General features: G+C 26.4%; 1 protein-coding gene and 1 pseudogene across 1 annotated transcript; both read left to right on the top strand.

Moving 5' to 3' along the window:
• The window catches only part of LOC137625913 (uncharacterized), a 455,952-nt pseudogene that overhangs the window by 108,374 nt on the left and 334,925 nt on the right, over nucleotides 1–12,653 (top strand).
• LOC137626296 (proliferating cell nuclear antigen-like) lies at nucleotides 2,862–3,650 on the top strand. Its single transcript, XM_068357367.1, has one exon. It carries the CDS (start codon nucleotides 2,862–2,864, stop codon nucleotides 3,648–3,650), a length of 789 nt encoding a protein of 262 aa, XP_068213468.1.

Raw genomic sequence — 12,653 nt, forward strand, 5'->3', positions numbered from 1 at the left:
GTCGTAAAATAATCGACAATTATCCAGCAACCCACCATACTATTTTTATGCATATCCAATAATAATTAGATTAGTAAATAACACCTTGAAATTGACATACCCTTCCTACATTTCAAGTGGCAGATTAGGGAGTCTGAGTCAGTGTGGTTGGCGGCCATTTTGAGGACATATCCGAAGCGTAAGCTGCCCTATCTATATATATTCTTGTTCCCTATAGAATTTGTGATATTTTGGTATATTTTTACCTGCATAAATATCATATTATATATTAAATATATGTATTTTTTTACGGAATTTCTAAGTACTCAAAAAATTACCTTTAGATATGGCCCCTGATATAAATGTAATTTACAAAATAATGAAGATTTTTTTACATATTTCTATTTTAGGATAACATATGTTTATTCCCTAAAAAAATTAGCCACTTCCTATTTCATTTGGGTACCCAAAAAAATTCATGAAATTTGGACAAATTTTTTTGGCCAAAAAAAGTTACCCTTTTTTTCTCATTTCAGATCTTCACCTCCATGGGTCTGACTTCATCCAAAATACATCAAGATGTGTCCTAAACATTCAAGAATCAATTCCTAAAAGGATTTGTGTATATAAGTATAAACTTTTTTTTTATGAATTTTTATGTCAGGTCTTTTTTTTTCTACTTAATTTTTTAAAATATTTATAATAAATAGTTTTTCTGCAGATGAGTAGTATTTATCTATACAGTTGTTTTAAGCATTCATTGAAGTTTTTTTTTGGCAAAAGAAAAAAGGAGGTTACTGCAAAAACTGATTTTTCAAGAATTTTTTTTGGCGTCGGGGTCGTTCGCGTCCGAGTATACCCTTAAAGGGGTGTCCGAGGACCGTACCTATCCAGGGTTAAGAAATGTTCCATATCGATGGTTGTTTCTATTCCCGGAACAAATGATTTAAAATTTAGGTGACCGCTATGCATTTTGTTAATATATAAAATTTTGATCACTTTATGAAATTTTACCAAATAATAATTTCAAAACACAAAGAAATTATCTTTTGAATAAATACGCGTGCATATATATATATATATATATATATATATATATATATATATATATATATATATATATATATATATATATATATATATATATATATATATATATATATATATATATATATATATATATATATATATATATATATATATATATATATATATATATATATATATATATATATATATATATATATATATATATATATATATATAATATTAATATTTTTCAGTATAAATATTAATATTATTATTATTAACAGTGTAATTATTCAATTGTTTAAGAATTTTTTCAAAATATTGTTGTTTGGTAGTAAATAGAAAAAGGTGTGATATAGTATGAATAATATGTTAAAATTTATCACCTTTTATAAAAAAAATGATAAAACGTAGGTTGAAATGAAATAAATTCAAGAGTTAGTCACATTGAAAATATGACTAATAATAATAATTAAATATTCCAGGGGAAAAATGTGGAATATAAAAAACCTACCAACCCACCCACCCCTAACCCCCTTTATCCACCCATTCTCGGCCCCTCTAAACAATAAAAAGAGTGGTCATTAAAGCTAGTTGGTTAGTACAACACGCCGCAGCCATGGCCCAGGACGAAAATCAACTCTTTATAGATATATTTATAAAAACCGTTACAACCAACGACAAAGTTGTAAACCCGGTTTTAGATAGTAACTGTATCTTTAATCTTTTAAAAATTCTTTATCAAGCAGCAACCGAAACTACTTTAAGTTTGCTAAAAGAAAACGGACTCAAGGAAATATTATCAAATATATCACCATTTTCATCGTTTTCATATAAAAATATAGGACTTTGTCTCGTTCCAATTTATGAAAAAGATAACATTAATGAAGAATATATGAAATCAATACAGAAGGATTTTTCGAACTTTACGATTAAAACTATCCCACAATCTCAAAACGAACACAATCAAATAAATGAATGGGCTAAATGTTGTGGGTGGGTTTATCAAAATAACAACAATAAAAACAATGAAAATTTTGTTGGAAATATCGAAAATCAAACTAGAATTTATTTTATGACAAAGTCAAAATACTTTGGTGAATGGGTATATAAATTTAAAAAGTTTGATACTGAATCGAGAGATTTTTATGTCGAACCCAATAAAACAAGGAAAATACCCATGATGAAAAAATGTGGGATAACACCCATCAAAAATTACGCTGATACATTTGGTAGTCTTACTTGTAATGTTTACGAGTTCCCCTATAAAAATAATGATATGAGTATGATAGTTATTTTACCAGATAAGATTTGTTATAAACATGAATTATTAAATCAAGTGATTAATAATTATAATAAAAACGGTATTCATGAAAAACTGAAGAAAATGAAACAGAAAATAAACTTTACGCATATATTTATGCCAAAATTTCATATTAATAACAGCTTTACACTAAATGACACTTTTATAGGAATACCAAAATTAGCTCCTTTAGTACAAAATGCCGATTTGCGAGGAATTTTACAAGAAAAAGAGAAGACGCGGTGGTTACAGCCCGTTAATACCGTTATTATTGAAACTTGTGTTTATATTAATAATAATGAAAATGGAACTGAAATGAACGCACAAGCAAATGCTTGCTATATGGATAGTGGACCGGATTATTATTTGCCTTTAAATTTGAATAAACCCTTTGTTTATAGTATTCACGATAATAATTCTGGAAGAATAGGTATTTTGGGAATTTTCACATAAATAAAAAAAATTGTTTGGGATATTTTCCCTAGCTTTTATATTTATAGTATTACTAATATTTATAAGTGTGCGCCGATATTTGCACAAATTCACTACAATGTTTGAAGCCCGCCTCGTTCAAAGCAGCATTCTCAATAAAGCCACTAATGCCATCAAGGACTTGTTAAATGAGGCGACATGGGTCTGTACAGAATCTGGCGTTCAACTACAGGCCATGGATACAAGCCACGTTTCTCTGGTATCTCTTAATCTACTCGCCGAAGGTTTTGATAAATACAAATGTGACCGCGATCTAGTTATGGGAATAAACATCTCCGTTATGTCCAAACTATTAAAGTGTGCTAATGACGATGATGATGTTATAACAATAAAGGCCAAAGACAATGCGGACACGATCACATTTATCTTTGAATCTCGCAGTCAACAAAAAAAATCTAAGTATGTAATGAAATTAATGAATTTAGATAAAGAATATTTAAATATTCCTGATATTGACCACAATTGCACAATTAGAATGCCATCAAATGAATTTTCCCTTATCTGTAGAGATCTTAGTCAATTTGGTGATTCCATAGACATAACTTGCATTAAAGATAGTGTAAAATTTTCAACGGCCGGTGATATTGGCACCGCAAATATAAAATTTACAAAAATGTCTAGTGAAGATAACAAGGAAAGGACCGTAAAAGTTGAGGCGCAAAAACCCATCAAGATGACCTTTTCGTGTAGATACCTTAATTTGTTTACCAATGCTACCGCTTTTTCTCCTAGGGTATCTCTTTTCATGTCCCCTAATGTGCCTATGGTTGTGGAATATAGTATTGAAGATGTTGGCAACATTCGCTATTTTTTGGCCCCAAAAATAGAGGAAGAGAATAATAGCTAAATATTATTTTCGTAAATTACTTTAACAACCGTTGTTATTCGTTCTTATCACACTGTATTAGTGTAGTTGTGGTTTGTATAAGTGTTTGTCCAGTAAATTTATTTGTATATTAATAATAATTTTATTGAATGATTTCTATATATAATTATTGGGTTTTAAATATGAAATAATTTAGTTTTCCTATATCTATTTTATATCTTTTTTATTAATTTTATTAAATTTATAAGAAGGGACGCTTGGAATATATGGACTGAAAAACAATAAGAAAATAAAAATTAATTAATAATTATAAAAATAAAGATAGATAAATTTTTTAGAAAATATTAATCGGAAGATAATTATGAGCATGTTGTTGGGGTGCTATGACCAAGAGATATTTAATGATTATTATCCAAACAATATCTTTACTCATCCAAATTTTAAACAAATTTACGAAAGAAAAGACATCGCAGAAGAATATCACGTTCATCAAAAAATACTTTTTCAGTGTACAAATCAAATGTCATATAAAAAAGAAATACTACCCAATAAACAACAAAACTTTTTATCATACGAACATTTTGAAATATTACCAGGAGAAATAGACCGGTTGTATGGATATATAGAGGTTGTCGTTAATCAAAATCAATATTATCCATGTAGAACATGTTTAAGAGTTGATAAAAAGCAGCAACATATGCCCTTGTATATTGAGTTTGTAGATAAAATTGGTCCCCCTTATAACATTCCCGATAAAATGTTTATAACCGAGATTTTTGAAACGTTTTTTTATAATGCACTATTTAGAATTTTTTCTTGTGAACTTTGTGATTTTTTAAAGAAATATGATGATATTGATGTAAATAAATATTTTCCCGATAATGACGAGGGATTTGCAAGTGAAACTTCAGACGAAGGATATAATAGCGATGAAATGAGAAATGAAGAAGATGGGGTTAGATGTTAGAAGAAGAAAAATAAATGTATTGATGGGGGGGTGGGGGGAGGAGAGAGAGAGAGGGAAGGGGAACCATTATTCCAATATCATCATGAATTATATATTTTCAGTTATCATAAAAAATTTGCGGAGAGTATGAAAATAAATGATAAACAAATCCAATCCAGTATATATAAAAATAAAAGAATTGAGAAAGAAATACGAATCCTTTTATTTCATATTCATTCCCTCTTATTTGTTACCTGCCATCATATCTAATAGACAATAACACAGTCTATAAATTGGCACAAGATATGGTATTAGTTGACCCTAATAGCTATTATCAGACAAAATAATAATTGTAAACGCAAAAAACAAAATTGCATAGAGTAGTTAGAAATATCTTCCTCACATTTAAATAAAAAAAATAAAGAATGTGAGTTATACTAAAAGACAAAAAAATCAATCGCATATAATATATTTATATATATAAAAAATTGATGATAATTATGTTTGCCACGTAATAGTAGTAACATATGCAGTTATATACTCTCCATAGCATTCCTTGCAAAAAGGTGTTTATAAACAAAACTTTTATAACACTTTATTTTAAATTGTTATGAAATATATGATTTTAAAAAAATACGATGACATTGACATGAATAAATAAATATCTTTCTATTTCTATGAAACGAAAATTATAATGAGCTAATGTTGTCGGAATTGAATCCAAGTATAAAAGGGGAAAGTAATCACCAAAGCTAACCATTTGTTCTAGGGATGGATTTAGATAACATAAACAGCGAGGACGAGGGATTCGCAAGTGAAACTTCAGACAAAGGATATAATAGCGACGAAACGAAAAATGAAGAAGGTGGTTATACGAAAGACGATCTTGAAATAGACGCTGAATATCATCATAGGTATAGAATGAAAATGGAAGAAAAGATATTAGTGGAAAGACGGGAACCATTTTTCCAACACCATCATCATCAACAGAAAAAATAAACGCATGAATTTTTAGTAATGGAATTCACAAAAAACGTTTGTTTTATATTTAAACAACAAATAAAACGCTCGTGGCTATCATTTTTTAATTATTACCAAAAAAAAAATTGACTAAGTGTATAAAAATAAATTATAAACGTCTATATAAAATATACATAAAAGTTGATAAGTATTCCAATACAGCATACATAAAATTTACAAACAACCACTATAATGCTATATGTAGTACTAAATTTATTGTCGCGGTCGTTTGGTAGTATTTCTAATAATGAATTGTTTGCGGCCGAGAATATTTAAAAAAATTTCGCGTTCGGTCTCTTTTGGTATTTGTTTAGATAAAATTATAGAATCATAGAAAAAAAGGAAAATGTCAGTCAATGTATTTAGATTTTTAAATGGTTGGTTGTATGTAATATATATATATATATATATATATATATATATATATATATATATATATATATAAATATTATTATTTAATTGTTTAGATATAAAACATATAATAATGTTTCCCATTTGGGAAGATTATAAAATTCACAGGTTGAACAAAAATTTGAATCATCTACAAAATATAAAAAGAAAATGTATACTACGCGAAGAGGCGGCCGTATTTCCAAATGACGAGCTTGACCATTATTTCATTAGAATAGGATTAATAGAAATGAAGGCCCATAAATATGGAAATTCATCGATAATTAATTTGCCCACGGTTTTTGGGGCCGTTTCACCCCAGGAAGTCCTTCTTGGACTTGTATGTCCCAATGAAAGTACGAATAAATATTATGAAAAAATATTTTATTGGTTTGTAGAAAATCCAATGTGTGATTTATACAACAAATTTAATATGTCTATTTCACAACAAGGTATTGATTTAAGTAATCCCATATCAGCTTTAGGTGAACTTATTATGCCATGCAGAAATAAGAATATTTGTTTTTTTAAGAATGATTTAATTAATTGTCAAAAACTGAAGATATTTATAAAACTAACCACTTCAGATATGATCGAGATATTAAAAAACTGCCCCGATCCTAGTATAAGTTTAGATTCTAATAATTATCTTATTGATGCTCCCGAAAAATTTGTACAAATAATAAACGAATTGAGAGAGAAACATGAATCGTTTGATTTCATATTCAATTTTATTCATTATCTACCCTCGCATGTATTGCATCTAATAGACGATAATGCAGTTTATAAATTGGCACAAGATATTGTATTAGTTAATTCTAATTGCTTTTACCAGAAAAAAAATAACCGCAAACACAAAAAACAAAATTGCATAGAGCATTATTAAATATGGAAGAATATATTTCATGTCGTAAAAAATAAAAGTGAAATGCCAGAATATTTTTTCACGCACAATAAATATTCCACATAAATGTAAGAAATATAACGAGAATAATCTAATAATTTATGAAGTTATTTATTCAATAAATGAAGGCGACTCGGTAACTTCATTTAGAAATATCCTCCTCACAAATAAACAAAAAAATAAAGAATATGGATTATATTAATAAAGTAGAAAAAAAAAACAATCGCACATATAATATTTATATATCATAAAAAATGATAATTATTTTTGTCACAAAATTAATTAATTGGTTGTTAATTTTACCTGCAAAGGATTATATATATATATATATATATATATATATATATATATATATATATATATATATATATATATATATATATATATATATATATATATATATATATGTATATATATATATATATATATATATATATATATATATATATATATATATATATATATATATATATATATATATATATATATATATATATATATATATATATATATATATATATATATACATATATATATATATATATATATATATATATATATATATATATATATATATATATATATATATATATATATATATATATATATATAGATATCAATTACTTACCACTATCGCAGCTCCTTTTTTCTTCCTGTATTTCAAAAGAACGAGCAAATAAATGTAGGCTACGCAGTGTAACGATATCTCTTCCCCCTTTTTTACTTGTTTCTCGTTGTGGGTACAGCGAGACACTATTTTTGTGTACACATTATACCCGCCGACATTAGCTTTTACTGTTATACTTTTTGTTTTGTTTATATGGCTATTAGCTAGTTTAAAAAATAAAAGACCACCAATTTATATATTTTTAACTAACCAACTACAACCCTTTCTCTAATTAGGCTAAACTACGTTAATTGGTTTGTTGGTCAAAAACAACGCAAAATATTTTAAAGCATTTTTATTCATAGACAATTACACCTTTTTTTTTATTCATATCATTCACCAATCTTTTAGATAATCTATATACATTATTGTCGGCATCCAAAAATATATTATTTTTTTCATCATATTGAAGATCTACTGTCAATAAATCTTTTTCCTTAATTTTGATTATTGTATCTTTATTTATTACAATTATGCCATCATATGAAACGAGCATTTTAAATTCTAGCAAATTTTTATGATGTGACATAATAGCGGTATGGAAAAAAAGTAGGTTGATTGGTTATTATACTTTTTTGTAAAAATTATATAAATAAAACACATAGAAAATATTTCAAATTGTTGATGATGGTTGTTTATTTCATTATCATATATCTTATTCTTTCTTTATAAAAAAAATGATAATTAACCATAAAACGAGAACAAAAACAACGACAATAATAATACATTTGATTATACTCTTGGTAATTATTATCATTCTTCATATCATATTTTCAAATTTTACTAATAAAAATCAGATATCACTGCTTTATTTATATAAAAACAATAGTCAACAAATATTACAAAAAGAAGATAAGGGAGTGGAAATATATAATGTATTACCATACACTGCAACAACAAACAAAATGCCTTCTTGGGATATAGAAAATGAACACGAACACGAGAATGAAAAAGAAATTAATCCTCCTTTTTCACTTGTTCCGAAAAAGAAAATATTTCAAAAAAATCATCATCTTCATCATCATTTTTTCTTAATAATAATGAAGAATGTTTAGATATAAAATTTCCTATATATGATAAAACATCTCATAGTTTATTATTATTTCCTAAAATTAATCAAAAATATTTATTACCCAATAGTAAAGAAATACCTTATCATAATAAATTTGGTGGATTCGGTTATTGTGGTTTTGGGAAATTATTATTTGATATAAAAACTAGTAATAACTGGTCTTGTTTTTGTTATGCTCCAGAATATTTTGGAGGAGAAATGTGCGATGAACCCCAACAAAAAAATGATTAAGGAAAATAAATGTATTAAAGTTGCACATAGAACTAATATTCTTAATGAAAATATATCATCCTTTAATCCTTTTATTGATGGCATCTGTACTCATTGTATTTCTCCGGAAACTCAAGTACCCGTTGTTAACGCAACATTTCCTTTGTTCAAAGAAATTAATGGTGAGGTTGAAGAAAATGAAATTGTAGTAACAAAAAAGGAAAATTATTTCAAAGATCCGTGCAAATATGATGCATTAAATCCTCATATATATAACAGCCCAAACAATAAATATGTACCAGGTTACGGTTGTGTTTGTGATTTTCATAATGGTTTTGTTGAAGGGATATTAGAAAACCGCAAGAGCCCAAAAAAAGGAAGAAAAAGACGAAGAAGAAGTGTCAAATGTGTGCATTAAAATTGGAAAAAATAACACAACTTCATTTCATACAACAGATATTGCATATTATACACTGAATAATAATTTTAAGCCCATACAAGTACATTCTTATAAAGAATTAGAAAGTCCATTTAATATTATTTTTCCCAACAAAAAAGAAATTTTAGTAAAACAACATTCTTTGAAAAAGGCAAACAATCATGATTGGTTAAATAGAGTTATCAAACCATCAAGAGAATTTCCAATTCGTCATATGCATCACCCATATAAAAAATGGCCGGTCGTTCATAAGAAATTTTTAGTTAATCAATATACTCAAAAAGAGTTAACCCATCCAATATCTGCCCTTAGATTAGCAACGGGAAGAGGATTTGAAACTAAACACTGGTATGAAACAACTAATAATCGTTTTTTGAATAATGCAGTACTTGGGCGTCCTATAGTTTATACATTTCATAATAACAACACACCCTGGACGGGAAAAGTCTTTTTAAATCCATTGGGAGCAGTTTATCGTCAATATTACGGGGCTACTATTTTATCAAAACCAGGAGAAATTGTAAAATTACAGTTAAGGGGTTATAAGCAAGAAGAGTATCCCGATAATTCTATTATCGCCTTACCGCCCGACTATAAAACAGAAATGATGGATAAAAATCAAATTGTATACGTTCCTTCGATTTTTCTAACTTACAAAGTAGAAGATTAAGTAATTAATCAACTAACACAACTACTTGGGAAATAATTTTATGTAGGTAACAATTATAGAAAATATATACTGTATATATATATATATATATATATATATATATATATATATATATATATATATATATATATATATATATATATATATATATATATATATATATATATATATATATATATATATATATATATATATATATATATATATATATATATATATATATATATATATATATATATATATATATATATATATATATATATATATATATATATATATATATATATATATATATATATATATGTATATATTTATTATAGTGAATATATATATATATATATATATATATATATATATATATATATATATATATATATATATATATATATATATATATATAAACTAATAATTTCTATTAATATCAATAATATTATTGTTGATAACACTTACATAATGTATGAAATAAGAGAAATCCACGGAGATTTGTTTACGTGTCCAAAAAATGTATCATTGGCGCATTGCGTTTCCCGGGATTTTTACATGGGGGGTGGAATTGCTTTAGCTTTTAAGGAAAAATTCGATAATGTTCAAAAACTTAAAAATCAAAATTGTAGTGTGGGTAATGTAGCCATTTTAGATGAAAATGAACGATTCATTTACTATTTAGTAACCAAAGAAAAGTACTGGGAAAAACCTATATATGAGAACTTGTCTAGTTCTTTGTTGTCCATGAAAAATCATGCATTTAAAAATAATATATCTAAAATAGCGTTGCCCCGTATTGGGTGTGGAATAGATGGTTTAAAATGGTCATGCGTTAAAAACATTCTTAGTGATATTTTTCAATTTACAGACATTGAAATAAATATTTATTATTTATAAGATACCGAATAAAAGCATTTGCTTTATTATTGTTATTCTGATATTACGAGAGGAAAAAATGGAGGGGGGTGCATGATTAATTTATCATTTCTCTCTAATATTGTTTTGGTTTTTTCATATATATTAAAAAGACTTTTAAAGTTTGATATTAAAATAATCCACGTTATGATAAGCATAATAATTATAAAGAATAAAACAATTTTATAATATTCCATATATCTGGTTTTTTATTTTACTTAAAAAATATAAGATAAAAGTAGCCTTCTTGTCTTGATTATTAATTGCGTATACTTCTTGTGGTTAATACAATTCTCATCATGCAGGTTTTTATAAAAACCCTAACGGGCAAAACTATAACAATAGACGCAAACCAGTCTGATACTATAGAAAATATAAAGTATAAAATTCAAGATAAAGAAGGCATTCCAACAGACCAACAACGCCTTATATTTGCAGGCAAACAATTAGAAGACAATCGGACACTTTCTGATTACAACATTCAAAAAGAAAGCACCATTCATCTCGTCTTAAGACTAAGGGGTGGGGGGGGGGAAGCACCCCATAATAAAATAAAAGTTATTAAAACTTAATCTAAACAACATATTTTTGTACAAAATTTTCTCTGTATTTTATTATCATCCCCCATTTGGGTAAAATCATTTGTATATAATTTTGATTTGATAGTAATTCATTTCCTTCTTTACTAAATTTTTCGTTTAATAACCGGTACTCATATTCGGATAATTTTAACCCAATATTAATATAATTACCGTAAGCTTGATTTTTATAATAATCTTTCTCTGTAAGAATATCATTAATTTTTTTTGACTCTTCATCTTCATTTTTGTTTTCATTTGTGATATCCATTACTCTTTTTATGTAAACTGATTCTTTAATATTGTTTTCTATTATTCTATGAATGCATGATTGAATAATGGAGGGAAGGTGTGAATTTTCATTAATATTTTTACACTCATTTGCAAAAATATGGGCAAAATCTTTTGGGGTAATTGATAATTTATCAACATCAATAAGATTTTGATTCAGCAATTCACCTTCTAGATAATCTCTTAATTTATTTTCCAGTGTTTTTGTTTTTATTTTGCCTAATTTTTTCATGATACTCATTGATAACTAATTCTATTTTAATGGTATATGTATATAAAAAAGTTAAAGAATTCAGTGTAATACTTTATTCATTATTACTTATATACTTAATTGATCGATTATATAAAATATAAAACTACCAGAAAGACATTATTTTTTTTTATTTATTTACCAGAAGATCCAAATCCTTTATTGCCCCTACAAGATTCTATTTCCCATTTTTCATTTTTGATGTTTTCAACTAAACATATATCAATTCCCGAAAAAAATTTTATTTGGGCAATTCTATCCCCAATATTTATTTCAAAAGAATTATTTGGATGAGAATTATGCAAGACCACTTTTATAGGTCCATTATAATCCGAATCTATCATTCCCGCAACAACATCTACATAATTATTCAGAGCTATGCCAGACCTAGATTTAATCTCTCCGTGTATTTTGGGAGGAAATTTCATACATATGCCAGTATCATATGCCAGTATCAATGGCAATTCGTTGACCGACAGGAATATTTTCATTTTGAGCACTATATAAGTCATAACAAGCCGCCCCCGTTGATCCTTTAGTAGGAAATTTAGCATTGTCTGAAATTAACTTAAAGCTGACTTTTAGAATATTTTCCTCCATTATAATTATTTCTTCTGGGTGTGTAGTAATATGACTATATATATAATACCAAGAGCATTACCATTTATATGAAATATTTTTGGGAAA

This window comes from Palaemon carinicauda, chromosome 33, assembly GCF_036898095.1.
Source record: "Palaemon carinicauda isolate YSFRI2023 chromosome 33, ASM3689809v2, whole genome shotgun sequence".
In the NCBI taxonomy this organism is placed as follows: Eukaryota; Metazoa; Arthropoda; class Malacostraca; order Decapoda; family Palaemonidae; genus Palaemon; species Palaemon carinicauda.

Excerpts from the sequence above, each read along its gene's own strand:
- LOC137626296 (XM_068357367.1), top strand. The coding sequence starts at position 2,862 with ATGTTTGAAGCCCGCCTCGTTCAAAGCAGCATTCTCAATAAAGCCACT.